Source organism: Electrophorus electricus, unplaced genomic scaffold (assembly GCF_013358815.1).
Source record: "Electrophorus electricus isolate fEleEle1 unplaced genomic scaffold, fEleEle1.pri scaffold_99_arrow_ctg1, whole genome shotgun sequence".
NCBI lineage: Eukaryota > Metazoa > Chordata > Actinopteri > Gymnotiformes > Gymnotidae > Electrophorus > Electrophorus electricus.
The window spans coordinates 19,060-35,000 of NW_023336186.1; the positions used below are offsets into that span (position 1 = coordinate 19,060).

At 43.6% G+C, this 15,941-nt stretch overlaps 1 protein-coding gene across 1 annotated transcript in view; it reads left to right on the forward strand.

Moving 5' to 3' along the window:
- Positions 1-12,719: 12,719 nt before the first annotated feature.
- LOC113568809 (NLR family CARD domain-containing protein 3-like) overlaps positions 12,720-15,941 on the forward strand; it is a 9,679-nt gene continuing 6,457 nt past the window's right edge. The window contains exons 1-2 of the mRNA XM_035523472.1: positions 12,720-12,825; positions 14,571-14,691. Of these exons, the coding sequence (XP_035379365.1) occupies positions 12,720-12,825; positions 14,571-14,691 (227 nt within the window). The remainder of the gene's footprint in view (positions 12,826-14,570; positions 14,692-15,941) is intronic.

The window sequence follows — 15,941 nt, forward strand, 5'->3', positions numbered from 1 at the left end:
GCAGGCCTTCGACACTTAGATTGTTTACTCCCCACTTTCACGGTTGGTCGGTCCCCTAAAGGGGGGGACACGCCCCTGCCAGACCAGGACTGTGTCACTCACTTTCCCCGCTCGCAATCACCTGTCTTCTGACAGGAGACACCTGCGTCTCATTTACCTGTATGTGTATTTGTACACCCACAGGTTCGGAGGGATGGACAGCACTGCACATTAGTAGTCAAACCACACGAGTCTACTGGAGAGACGTTACTCTGCTCCTGAAAAGCCACTACACTCGGTATCGCTGCTTTGAGAGAATGGATAATAAAAAACCTGTTACTGGAACTTCGCCTCTCGCTTCCTCTCTGCCGCCGACGTCACAGAATGTGCAGCTGCCTGGAAGCGAAGCGAGCAGCCCTGAATGGGCTCATTTGCTGGCAGTCCAGATGGCAGCGCTGGATCAGCAAAGACAGGAGATTGGGGAGCTTCGCTCTATGGTGCAGACGCTCGGCCAGTACATCAACCGAATGTCAGTGAGTACCGAGCAAAGAGCGAGTTCCCCCGTCAACCCACTGGTGCGCGAGGGGGTTAAAGGGTTGATTGCCTCCCCTGAGGCATACAACGGGGACCCCGAGACCTGCAAAGGATTTATTGTGCAGTGTGAGCTGTTCTTCGGATACCAGCCGCGACTGTCCAACCATGCAAAAGCTTAGTTTGTCATTTCGAGGCTCACGGGAAAAGCCCGTGTATGGGGTGCTGCTTTGGTCACAAATAACTCTCCACTTATGAATGATTATGTTGGATTTATCAGAGAACTACGTTTGGTATTCCACCATCCCCGTCAGGGAAGGCTGTGCAGGCAATCACTGTTGTGCCTGAGGCAGGTATTGAGCTCCACGGCCGACTACGCAATGGAATTCCGGACCTTAGTTGCAGGAACAGGCTGGAATGAACCCGTGCAGATTGATGTGTTCATGAATGGGCTGCGGGCGGACCTACAGGCGGAGCTAGCATGTAGACAGGAGGGGAACACCCTAAATGAAGTGGTTCACCTAGCCATAACGTATGACCGACTCCTGCAGGAAAGGCGGCGGTGTGTGCAACGAGAGGCTACGCAACAAACAGGGGCTGGACCCGCCCGACAAACCAACATGCCTGAGGAGCCCATGCAGCTGGATGCAGCCGGGCTACAGCGAAGAGGAAGAGGCGACAGTAGGATGAGTTGTTCTTCCTCTCGTTCCCTGTTTAAATTACCTGTTAAGGTATCGTGCAAAGGCTGTGTACTGTCATCTTATGCCCTAGTGGATTCGGGAGCTGCAGGGAATGTCATGGACTGGGGCTTTGCGAGGAAGCTGGGTATCAAGCCCATTGCTCTACCCTCCTCGCTAAGCATACAGGCCCTGGGTGGGGGTCCGGTCGGCCCATGATACATCACCCAAGTAACTTCCCGGGTTCTCCTTGTCAGCTGGGAGGGGCATACAGAACGCATCAGTTTCTTCCTCCTGCCTGGCCTGTCTCACTCTCACTCTAGGTTTGCCTTGGCTGCGTGCGCACAATCCACAGATGCTGTGGACGAAAAACCAGATCCTGCAGTGGGCACCGTCCTGCTATCGGAGGTGCTTCCCAAACAAGGCAGTACCCCTCCAGGCTACTTCAATAGAAAGCCCTGAAGCTGATAGGTAGGTCCCTATTCCTTTAGAGTACCAGGACCTGGAGCAGGTCTTCAGCTCCAGCAAAGCCACTCGGCTTCTACCGCATCGAGACTGGGACTGCGCTGTAACACTCAAGGAAGGAGCGGTGCCCCCTCGGTGCAGGATCTACCCCCTCTCTCAGGAGGAGCAGCAGGCTATGGGACAGTATATCAAAGAGGTGCTGCAACAAGGGTATGTCTGACCCTCGACCTCTCCGGCATCAGCAGGGGTCTTCTTTGTAAAGAAGAGGGATGGGGGCCTGAGACCTTGTGTGGACTACCGAGGACTCAACAAGCTGCTGGTACAAGCAGCACTTGAAAAACTGAGAGGGGCCAGGTATTTCACGAAACTGGATTTACGCAGCATATGCAACCTAATCCGGATCAAGGACAAAGACGAATGGAAAACAGCCTTCAGCACCTCCACGGGCCACTATGAGTGTTTAGTTCTGCCGTATGGTCTTGCAATGGCCCTATCGATTTTCCAGGTCTACATTAATGAGGTTCTTAGGGAGTTTTTGGGAAGATCCGTCGTCGCCTATATCGACGACATTTTGATCTATTCCCCCTCCCGGAACCAACATGTGCGTGACGTGCGGGCCATGCTACAGACCTTGTTAGTGAACCAACTGTATTGCAAGGCTGAGAAATGCAAATTCCACTGCAAGGAGGTCGACTTCTTAGTGTTCACTATTCAACAAGGGAGTGTGAGTATGCAACCAGGCAAGATGAAGGCGTGGCCAAGGCTGCTTACACCCAAAGCACTACAATGCTTTCTGGGCTTCGCCAACTTTTATAGGAGGTTTATTAAATCCTTCAGTTCATTGGTAAGGCCCCTCACAGACCAGCTGCAGGGACCTGTGCGAAGGATCAAGTGGACTCAGGAGGTTGACAAGGCCTTCGAGGAGCTCAAGAACACCTTCACAACCGCTCCCGTCTTGCAACAACCGGACCATGAGAGGGCTTTCTTGATAAAGGTAGATGCCTCCAACATGGGAGTGGGCGCAGTACTTTCACAACACACGGGAGAGAGAGGCGGCCTGTGTCCCATCGCTTACTTCTCTGCTGAGCTCAGCTTCTGAGAGAGGAACTACAGGGTTGGGCACCGTGAGCTCCTGGCTATGAAGCTCGCTTTCGAGGAATGGAGGCACTGGCTTGAGGGAGCAAGACACCCATTCACAGTTTATACTGACCATAAGAACCTAGAATACCTCCAGACCACCAAGAGACTAAATGCCAGGCAGGCGAGGTGGTCAATCTTCTTCTCCCGGTTTCAGTTCACGTCACCTACAGGCCGGGAGAGAAGAACACCCGAGTGGATGTGCTCGCCCAACAATACACAGCAGAAGCATGGCCCACAAGCTCAGAGCCGGTTTTCTCACCCACCTGCTTTTTGGCGTCCCTGGAATGGGAATTGGACCAACAGATCAAGGCTGCTAATCCTCATCCACAATGTCCTGCCAATCGCCTGTATGTCCCCCCAGCACATCGAGGCGTACTTATCACGTGGGCACACACATCCTTGGGGACGGATCACCCAGGCGCAGCCCACACCGCGCAACTGATCGGAGCACATAATTGGTGGTCTGCTATGCCCAAAGACATAGTGAGGTATGTGGCTTCCTGTCCCGATTGCGCATGCAGCAAGATGCCTCTGGCAGGGAAACTCTTCCCCTTGCCTACACCCCACTGACCATGGTCCCACCTAGCCGTGGACTTTGTAACTGACTTACCAGTCTCTGAGGGCAACACCATGATCCTGAGTGTCGTGGATCGGTTCTCAAAGATGGTTCGATTTGTCCCTTTGGTAGCCATGCCCACCGCATTAGAGACGGCTACTTACTGTTCCGCCAGGTCTTCAGACAATTCGGTCTACCTGAGGACATCGTTTCAGACCGAGGTCCCCAATTTATATCACAGGTATGGAAGGAACTACTGGGCAAGCTTAACATCACGGTTAGCTTGACGTCTGGTTACCACCCCCAGGCCAATGGGCAGGTGGAACGAGTTCACCAGGAGCTGGGTAAGTTCTTGCGCCTCTATTGTAACCACCACCCAGAGAAACAGAGTACATATCTCCCATGGGCAGAATACGCGCAGAACTCCATACAACACACGGGAACTGGTCTCACCCCCTTTGAGTGTGTTCTAGGCTACCAACCGCCTCTCTACCCCTGGAATGTCCCTACATCGGACCAGCTGGCGGTGGATAGATGGTGCCGGGAGAGCGAACAGACCTGGGAAGAGACATACCAGAACCTACGTAGAGCGATTGCTGCCTACAAGAAGAAGGGTGACCAGAAAAGAGTAGAGACCCCCAAGTATGAGATCGGGCAGAAGGTGTGGGTCTCTACCAGGGACGGCCGTGCAGGTGCCACAGGCAAGCTCGAGGCAAGGTATGAGGGCCCCAATTCCACTACTGGCCGGGTTAATGAGGTAACCTACAGAGTGGGCCTGACGGGGAGTAGTTGGGTTTCCTGGGCCTTCCACGTATCCTTGCTGAAGCCCGTGGAGGAGGGGGATTCCCTGGATGTCCCTCCCCCGCCTCTGGAGACAGAGTTGGGCCCAGCATGCAGGGTGCGTTCTCTGCTGGACTCCTGTAGGAGGGGGAGGGGCTTCCAGTACCTTGTGGACTGTGAGGGATACGGCCCTGAGGAGCGCTGTTGGGTCCCGGCCTCCCAGATTTTGGACCCCGACCTCATTGCCCCGTTCCATAGGTGGCGCCCGCAGAGGTTTGCCCCGGGTCGGCGGGGTCGGCCGCGGGCCAAGGGCCGGACGGGGCCTTTGGGGGGGGAGGAGTTCTGTCATGGTTGGCTGGTCCCCTAAAGGGGGGGACACGCCCCTGCCAGACCAGGACCGTGTCACTCACTTTCCCCGTTCGCAATCACGTGTCTTCTGACAGGAGACACCTGGGTCTCATTTACCTGTATGTGTATTTGTACACCCACAGGTTCGGAGGGATGGCGCTGCACATTATTAGTCAAACCACACAAGCCTACTGGAGAGACGTTACTCTGCTCCTGAAAAGCCACTAGACTCGGTATCGCTGCTTTGAGAGAATGGATAATAAAGATCCTGTTACTGGAACTTCGCCTCTCGCTTCATCTCTGCCACCGATGTCACACCCACAAAGCCTCGATTTAAATACCCCAACATTAGGAGCTTGTGTTGTCTTTTTTGCTGATCTAGCAATCAAAACACTACTGACAGAACGTGACATTACAATATGCAGACTTCAGTGTATTTAACTGGAAATGCCGAAACAGATTTTATTGTGTTATTCAACATTTATTAATAACTGGCAGTGGTGACTGAAATAGTTATACAGGAACACTGCAGCTATGTGTTTTTTCTTGGTCAAAGCAGGGTCACTTTCTTAAAACATGCTAGAAACATTGCCATCTTGTGGAAAAAATGTGCCTTGATCTTAAATGCTTCTTGGGTTTGCAGACAGGAAGCTGTTTTTTTATCAGGACACACTGGTCCATAAACTTCATGATCAGAAGCATTATTCATTCTATTGATCTTTCTGAATGTTAAGAGAGCTTGGATTAAGAGGTCTATAATTCCAAGCAAATTCACTTATGTACACATGCTAATGCAGTTTGATTTTATTACTTCAAGAGTCAAATATGTGGCTTATTAACTTACAGCTGTGCATATATTGAGAGAGAGAAAGAACATGCAACGTATAAAGTCATAACATCCCCCTGTTATGCCATTACTCAGTGTGGAACCAAAGCAGTTTACACACAAAAACACTCTCAGAAGGGGGTTAATGTTCACACTACACAGAACTTGCTGATTCTGCAAGTTGAGGAATACAGCGAGTCCTCAGTCAAAAAAACGGATCGAGACATGACCTTCACCACAGGAGTAATAGGACAAACTGTGTGTGTGTGTTGCTGTATGTCTGTGTGTCGGTGGGATGCATGACAATGTGAATGACCGAAGGGTGTAAATTATGAGGGGATATTTTTCCATGAAATGAATAAGACTTCAAAGACTTCCTCTTTTTCAGGCCCATTTTAGTTTGTTTTTTAAAATATTTTTACATTTTTATTTATGAAGTTTTATTTGGGTGCAATCCAAGTCTTCTGGCATATGAGTTGAATTCTATAAGATATTTATTAATTTCATCTTAAGGGGTTTGACTGGTCCCTTTACAAAATGTAATGTTTTTATGTCTCTTTCTATCAAGAAGTTGAAACAAAATCTGTCTTAGATGACCTGCAAAATACATTTCCCCATCAAGCAGGTTTCACATTATCTCATTAGTGGTAGGTCTCTGCTGTATTTGAACAGTAGGAAAGAGGGTTCCTTTGGGAAAAATCTTATCTATGTGCACATGTATGAATGCATGAACTGTGTGTGGGTGAGCACATGCATGCATACAGACTGTAGTGAGCATTCATTTCAAAATTTGCCGTGTGATCACATGCAGTCTAAAGCGCTCATTCCTTACCTTTTCACCTGAAATCTTGTTGGCTCCATATCTCGCCCATAAATTTTGGAAGCCGAAAAAGGATCCGTGCCTGACCCGAGTGAGCCCACCTTCCCTAGCTGTATTATACACACATATAAATACATACATACATCTTACTCTCTCTTGTTATCTGTGGAACGAAATCTGCAGCAATAGTTTCATTAATTTGAAAATGAACGTTGCAGTTGAAAAACTAAATTGAAACTGAAACTTCAAGTTTTGATTTTGAACTTTGAAAAATACAACAATTTTATTCAAACTAAAAATAAGTGCAGGAAACGTTTCTGTTTAAACACAGCTTTGATTAAATGATTGAATATGATTTATTAATTCAAAATAATTCTGTTTTCACTTTTATAAGCACTTTGAGATCTTAATCTAGTTAGTACACTGAGAGCACATTATCAGACTATATTCAATATTACATTATGTTACATAATGAACTAACCTATAACTCACTTACACTAGTTAGTACACTGAGAGCACATTATCAGACTATATTCAATATTACATTATGTTACATAATGAACTAACCTATAACTCACTTACTTTAGTTAGTACACTGAGAGCACATTATCAGACTATATTCAATATTACATTATGTTACATAATGAACTAACCTATAACTCACTTACTCTAGTTAGTACACTGAGAGCACATTATCAGACTATATTCAATATTACATTATGTTACATAATGAACTAACCTATAACTCACTTACTCTAGTTAGTACACTGAGAGCACATTATAAGACTATATTCAATATTACATTATGTTACATAATGAACTAACCTATAACTCACTTACTCTAGTTAGTACACTGAGACCACATTATCAGACTATATTCAATATTACATTGTTACATAATGAACTAACCTATAACTCACTTACTCTAGTTAGTACACTGAGAGCACATTATAAGACTATATTCAATATTACATTATGTTACATAATGAACTAACCTATAACTCACTTACTCTAGTTAGTACACTGAGAGCACATTATCAGACTATATTCAATATTACATTGTTACATAATGAACTAACCTATAACTCACTTACTCTAGTTAGTACACTGAGAGCACATTATCAGACTATATTCAATATTACATTATGTTACATAATGAACTAACCTATAACTCACTTACTCTAGTTAGTACACTGAGACCACATTATCAGACTATATTCAATAGTACATTATGTTACATAAGAACTAACCTATAACTCACTTACTCTAGTTAATACACTGAGAGCACATTATCAGACTATATTCAGTATTACATTATGTTACATAATGAACTAACCTATAACTTTGCCATCAAGGTTCACATTCATCATATTAACCCTAAGACATCACAGCACGTCAGCTGCATATATTTAGCTAATAAATAATAACAAATAATAAATCAATTACACAACACACAACAAATACTAACACAACAACTCACTGCTTTTCATACAACACAGACTAACACAGCGCACACAGCTCTTCACAGAACACAGACTAACACAACAACTCACTGCTCTTCACACAACACAGACTAACACACACAGATCTTCACACAACACAGACTAACAACACACAGCTCTTCACACAACACAGACTAACAACACACAGCTCTTCACACAACACAGACTAACACAACACACACAGCTCTTCACACAACACAGACTAACACAACACACACAGCTCTTCACACAACACAGACTAACACAACACACACAGCTCTTCATATAACACAGACTAACACAACAACACACAGCTCTTCACACAACACAAATTAACATAACAACACACAGCTCTTCACACAACACAGACTAACACAACACACACAGCTCTTCACATAACAGACTAACACAACGCACACAGCTCTTCATACAATGCAGACTAACACAACACAAGACAGCTCTTCACACAACACAGAGTAACACAACACACACAGCTCTTCACACAACACAGACTAACACAACATACACAGCTCTTCACACAACACAGACTAACACAACGGTGAATATTAATAGACTGTGAATATTACAGCAGGACACGTCCTCAAATACATGTAAGCTGTGAATATTACAGCAGGACACGTCCTCAAAGACACATGTAGACTGTGACTATTACAGCAGGACACGTCCTCAAAAGCACATGTAGAATGTGACTATTACAGCAGGACATGTCCTCAAAGACAGTGCCCACAAAGAGGCTTTTATTGTAAAACACATTTAAAGAAGGCAAGAGGTGAGGAAACATCTCTGGTTATTCTAGGAAATATGACCTGCCACCTAAAGCTCCTGGAGCCCCAACTCCAAACCCTACACACAATAACCTAACAACATTCTGAACATTTACTTTAACTAAATGCAGTTCCATTGTTCCTGCACATGTGCAATGGCACAATTCATTATCTAATTAAGCATAACACTTAAATACCCAATTAAGCATAACATCTGACTTTCTGATCTATTCATGATCAGATAATTATGAAGTGAGAGCTTAGATACATCTTATAAATGATTACTAATATATTAATTCATGGTGAATAACACTAACTCATTAGTTCATGATTAGTTCATTAAGATCCAGCTAGACAGTAACCATGATAAATGATTACTAATATATTAATTCATGATGAATAACACTAACTCATTAGTTCATGATTAATTCATTAAGATACAGCTAGACATTAAGCATGATAAATGATTACTAATATATTAATTCAAATAATAGATGCTTTTCATGTCTTTACATGTTTCAGGGGTGCTTTTTGGGTCTGGCTTAGGGTCAAGCTTAGCGTGAGCACCTGTGAGGTCACGTTTGGTACTTTCAGCATGTTCAGTTGTCCTGTGTCATTGTGCTTGTGGTAGATCTGAAAGCTGATTGGCTACCTGTCACAGAGGAAGCACAGCATACCAGGATTGGACTGAATAATTTGAAAATGTTTTGGTGGCTGAAAATTTAATTCATTGTGTTACCCAGTGTTTACATGCTATATTCACAGATCATCATGACTAGACTAGCTGTTGCCAGCTTTAATTTTATGGGTAGCAGAAGTCAGCATTATTTTTAAAAAATGTTTAGTAGAATATATTTCACCTGTATATTTTTGTAAAGGTTAAAAGTGTTAACTTGTAGCACAGAGACTACATTTTTTTGTGAAAATCATAATACTGGTGTATTTCTACTGCTATGATATTTGAAACAAAGAGGCAGGAGACATCCCTTTAAAGAGCTGGTCTTGGGTGGATAAAGGGGTGGAGCCTTATTTTAAAGAGCTGGTCCTGGGTGGAGAAAGGGGTGGAGCCTTATTTTAAAGAGCTGGTCCTGGGTTCCTGGAGGGCTGCATTCTCCCTTTTGGCAGGATCTCCATCTCCAATACACATAATATTTTATGTGACGTTGTTGCATTTGTATAATCGTATACGTTCCGGTGATGTAACTGGAGAATGAAGAAATATCCCGGATAGGTATGTTGAGTCTGCCCCCTAGTGGTGAAAGACGTGTCATCATGACCTTGACATAATCACTCGGGCAAGAGCCTCTAAAAGTCTAGGCACAGGTCTACAGTAGTGACTAGAATGGGCGGAGTATTCTATATCATCAAGACCCTGGAGCTGTTTCTGAACCTAACTATTAATGCCCTGCCTTAAAGTGATTTCTAAGCAAACCACAGAGCACATGTTGAATAGGAAAGTATTTTAATATTCAGAGAAAAAGCAAATTCATTAGACAATAAAGTATTAAAAATTTGTATTAAAAGTATTAAAAACTAGATAATCCATAAATCAATTTTTTAAATGAATTTTTAACTGTCACGGTACAGTCCCTCCTCCCAGATGTCTCCGTGTGTGTGTTTGTTTGTATGGCCATGCCCTCCTGGTGCGTGTACTTAAGTAGTGTGTGTGTACCTGCAGTAAAGGTGTGTGCGTGTTACTGTAGTGTTTGTACATGCAGTAAAGGTGTGTGTGTGTGTGTGTGTGTACTTGCAGTAAAGGTGTGTGTGTGTACCTGCAGTAAAGGTGTGTGTGCATTACTGTAGTGTGTGTGTTACTATAGTGTGTGTACCTGCAGTACAGGTGTGAGTGTTACTGTAGTGTGTGCACCTGTAGTACAGGTTCGTGTTCTTGCTGGTCGGTGTACATGACAGGTACGCAACCCTCTACCCAAGAGTCTCTGACACTGGCCTGGGGTTCTGGGTCCTCCATCCACAAGAGGGCACTGCCAGCATCCTCGCCCTCATCCCTCACCACGAACATCCACTCCACTGTGGGGACGAGGGTTTTCCATGCCAGCCACACGGTAAAGGGCACCTGCTGCTTCAGGGAGGAGACCAGCAATCTGACTGGTACCAGGATAATGACAGTTATACTCAACAGAGAGGAGACCAGTAATTCACCACGTTCTGACTGGGACCAGTAAAATGACATTTACACTCAATAGTGACAGCATTAACAAACGTGAGCTTGGGGATCCCAGTGGCTGGGAACAGGGGAGGGAGACCCGAAGTCATTTTGCCCCATATATATAGATTATATATATAGATTAACAATATATATATATATATATATATATATATATAGGTTAATAATATTCTCATTAATACTTTAGCTTGCGTTAAGAAAACTGTAACAGTGAGGGGAAAAAAACTAAAATCCTCCTTAAGTGGATTAATATTAAATGAAATACACATTAATTGAGGCATTTTAAAACAAAATACAAATATATAATCAATCATCTTTATAAATATGATGTTATTTTTTTTAGCCCTAAAAGGTGCTCATTAAAACCGCCTCTTATCAAATCTGAGTCTATAAACTCTTCTCAGATCTGAATCTCAGTGTAAAACTCTTGTTCTAGAATCTTTCTCACCGAAACCGGATGCAGCGGCTCACGTGCTTCTGCAGACACACGTCACAGCGCGTGTCCAGAACACCTCCGACCTCCCCGATTACGTGCGCCACCTCCTCGTCGCCCTCCTTCAACGCGCGACAGTTGAAGCGCTTTCTGAGGTTGCAGGTCACTTCTGTCCTACTCGCTCAAGGCTCCAAACCAGCGCCTGTGGAGCTGTTCCTCCATCTGCCCGATAGATGGCGGTAGACGAACCACACTGGATTTTAAAGATGCGCTACGAATTCCGATGTGGTCCATGTTCTTCATATTTGGAGTCAAAAAATAAACTTTCCTGAAAGGTGATGAATACTTTAGAATTTCCCAAATAAACTAACGTGATCACACAATTTCAACTGCTTACTTACTGGAATCTCAGCTTATTTCTGCACAGCCCAGTTAATATTCTATGTTAATGACGTCTGTATTGATTGACATTATTTCTTAGAAATGTAGTGTGGCATCTGTAAAAGATTAAGTTTGTGTTAGTACGTGTGTATAACTCGTGATCAACACTGAGGGTATGAAGTGGTCTGTATGAGTGTAGTTTATTTGGGGAGGGGTGATATTAACCTTTAGTTTCCACAGCAGGTGCACACCATAATCCCAACATGCATGTTTTTGTAAATAACTTTGTAATTTAACATATATTGATATATTGGGATATATATATATATATATATATATATATATATATATATATATATATATATATATATATATATATATATATATATATTGATATTGATATTGGGATCTTGTGACAGTGGAATTCTTTACACTGTGCTGCATCGCTGTTATGCCACACACCTAACCAGGAGAGCTCTTGGACTAGTGTGTCAGGACTAACTGAGGGGTTTAAGATCTTTTTCTTGTGAACCGGGACTAACCAGTGGGTTAATCCCTTGGACTAGTGAGCCAGAGACAGATACAGTCATCTTTATTGAGAGGGCACATGTAATAAAAAAGCATTCTCCTTCACACAAGAAGTTTTACAGATCCAGAGTAAAACACCTCCATGTGAAAAATGCAACTAAACACATTTTAATTCACAATTATAATTCTAAAATTTGATACAAATTAAAAAAAAGAAAAAAAAACATAAGATATCTCTATTTTTCTGTTCTAGTTTGGCTATAGCCAAACTGTTGGCTATAACAGGAGCTGCCATGGCGATAGCAGGTACCTCACGTGTGTTTCATTCCTACAGCAGTTGCTCTGGACCTCTGACAATGATCGAAGCTGTTCAAGCTCTGATAGCAAAAGATGATCAGGACAGAGTTTTGTCAATCACTTTTTATTAATCAACAACAAGACTTGTGAGGCATGATGAGATATTAGCGTATTAGACTAGTATCTTACGCATTAGACCATCCCAAACAGAATAAGAAAACCTGCTTATACTGCAGATGTCAAGATTGTTACTATATCATCCATCCAGAGTGTGTGTGTATGTGTGTGTGTGTGTGTGTGTGTGTGTGTGTGAGAGAGAGAGAGAGAGAGAGAGAGAGAGAGAGAGAGAGAGAGAGAGTGAGAGAGAGAGAGAGAGAGAGTAACTGGGCCTTTAAAATGGATTACATCCTGGGTCTCTGAGGAGCTTAGAGTGAGTGTAACTAGCCCATCGAGGGATAGTATTACAGATCACATTCGGAAGGCGCAAATACACACAAACAGAGGCACATGTACGCTGTGTTGCAGCGGCTGCGACGTGTCCTCGGCCTCGACGGACACGCAGGGGTGCAAATTGACATGATTGACATGTGCTCCGCCCTCTACTTTCCCCCAGGTGTTCCTGTACTCTCACCTTTCTCAAGAAAACGAAAGTATTTTTTGAACTGTCGCCATTATTGAAAATTGGGCGGATTGGCGATACGCGCGTTTAAAAATATTTCACGGTAAGTTCATTCTATTTGTTAAATGTCGATGCAGTTTAAACAACATGTTTTGTAAGTACATAGTTCTGTGTTTAAATCGTAGGTTCACCCAAAAGTGGATTAAATTTAAAGATTAAAGTCCTGGTGAAGTTAACAATACACAACTAAAATGACGGACACTAAAATGGCGAACGCTCAATACGATCGCATATTTAAAAAATAATTGAACGGGGTCAGATATACGTTGTCAGTTATTGTAAACGTCGTAAAATCGTACCAGTTAAAACTCCTCTGGTCTAAACGTAAAGTTGCCGCTGTGATGTGTGTTTTTTTTTTACAGTCATTTTTTAGTGTTGTCCACATTCTCAGTGGACAGTTCAGATTCCCTGTATAGTTCATTAGCTGTAGTGTTACCTGTAGTTAGGATGGGACGGTCGACACTGAGGTTTCTACGCTTGTTTCGAGTTTCTGAAGCGCAGCGGTTTGAAACGCTGATCCGAAGTGTGGCTCAAAACGGCCATGTCACGTGACCACAGGTGAACTAAGCTTGTGTTTCTATAGGTGTTATACAGTACCTGCTGCTCCTGGCTTTGACTGACAGTGTCTGAAACACACCTGATCATACATCTGTCTCAGTCACACACTCTATGAATGCTTATAAGTCAAGAAAACACACCCCAACCTTGAGGGGTTTTGTGAGAACAGAGAATTTGAGAGACAGAGAGATTCAGTGTTGTCTAGATAGAAGGTTATTGATAGGACATATTAACTGATAGGCTAGTGAGAGACATCCAGTGAGCAGTAGTTATAGATACAGTGACATTAATATATAGAAAGTGTGTGTAGAGAGAGATCCTCTGGTTTACTGACAGGAGTGATGTGCTGTATATTCACACTGTCATGACATCCCCTCCCCCAAACGTCTGTGCATGTGTGTGTGTTTGTTCGTCTGTATGTGTTTCACACCAGCTCCTCGTTGTGTATCGTTAATGTACGTGTATATAAGTCTTTTCTCTAAGTGTGATTGTTGTCGATGTTTAACACTCATAGCCTGCATGCTATGTCTTCATTGTTTTATGTAAATAAATGTATCGATTAGTCCCTCCCAGCTTCCATCTTCCATGTTTTCCCTGTCTTGTGTATTTCAGTTCCATGCCTTAGTTTCGTTTTCTCCGACCCTTGTTTGATTGCTTACACCTGTCCATCGTTTCTAACTTAAGTTCATGTATTTAAACGCTGCCTTGTTCCCTTAGTTTTTGACTGTTCGTTGTTGTTGTTTACTTCATTGCATTTATGTGGTTGTTTTTTTTAATTCATGCTTGTGTGTTTATTTGAATCTGTATTTCAAAGCCTTCATTTTTGTTAAGCTGTTTTGTTTAGCCTTTGTGTTTCGTAGTCTCTGTTATGCTTCACCTGTTTACCTTCGTGTATCTTAGCCCTTGTCTTGTAATCATGTATTCTCATACTCTCCGTGTCAGCTCTTTGACCCTGGACTACCTAAGGACTCTGATTTAGGATTTGCCCTTAAATTGCCACTGGAGGATCTTGGAGGGCCCTGAGTGTGGTCCCAGGCTGGACTCTGCAGAGTTCTACGGACCCACTCCAGACTACCGGGGCTGATACAGTGAGGTCCAGTATTCGGAGTCTGACTCCACAGGGTTCTACTACCCTGCGGGTTATGAGAGGAACGGGGAGTGCAACGATGTTAGTCTGCGGATGGACTCGGAGTTCGACCATGGGGAGGATCTCATAATGGCGGTGGAGGAGGTCCTCCATAGGTACCCTCCCTCGGTCAGCAAAATCACATCTGCAGATTACAAGAGCCTGTCCCTGTCACCATGTCTGTCCCCATCACGCTGTCTGTGTCAGTCACTTTGTCCCCCTTTGTCAGTGCCTGTGTCTGTCAGTGTGTCTGTCCCTGTGTCTGTTGTCGTCCTGGTCCCTGTCCTTTCCCCGGCTGTCCTGCTTGCGCTGGCCCATGTCAGATCGCTCGGTCCTCCTGCCTTGCCATTCGGCATTGGTTTCGGGGCCGAAGCCCGATAGGCTGGCACCGGGAGTCACGCCATTGGGGAGGAACTCTGTCATAATACGGCCCCTCCTCCCAAATGTCTCTGTGTGTGTGTGTGTGTGTGTGTGTTCGTCTGTATGGCTACACCCTAGTTGGCGTTTACAGTTACTAACGAGTAGACACGTTACTCCATGTGCTCTCTGTATAGATTTAGTTTCACTTTCATGTTTTAGCATATTTCTCCTCTGGTAATACTGTTTCATATCAGCTGTACTTCCTTTGTCTATTAGTCATTGAGTTTGGGATGTTAAGTCAGTAATTTAAATGTTAGTCATGGCTACAGCATTTCTTTATCAAGTCATTTAATCAGTTCCAGAGATTCGCCACTAGATGGCACCCAAGTACCAGTTACATTGATCGTAGTATAGACATTATAAATGACTGTGTAAACCTTTTCTGTTATTGTGCATGATGTCATTTACAAACAACAATGACATTTAAAGTAATCTCTGTATTTGTGTTTTACACCACAGATTGGTGACACAGACTTGATCTCATAGCATTACATAATATTGGGTAACCTATTCTCTACTTCACAGTTCTGTAACATCAGAGTTCTTGCCTGTTATTACACTTTTGAACTCAGTATGGCTTTAAGTGTACTGGCCAACATACCAGGTTGAACACAGTTATAAAACCAACCAGCGCCAGTCATACCAGTCCACTACAGTAGTCTACTACAGTTTTGAAACCTTGAAACAATTTTCAACACAACTGCTTCAAACATCTCAGTGTTTCACAAAGCCTCACTTTTCCCACCACCACCTATAGTGTACTGTAAATGTAGTGAACTACTGATGCACACTGATTAAGGACAAAGATACCACCACCTATAGTGTGCCGTGTATGTAGTGAACAACTGATGTACACTGATTAAGGACAAAGATACCACCACCTATAGTGTACTGTAAATGTAGTGAACAACTGATGTACAGATTAAGGACAAAGTTACCACCACCT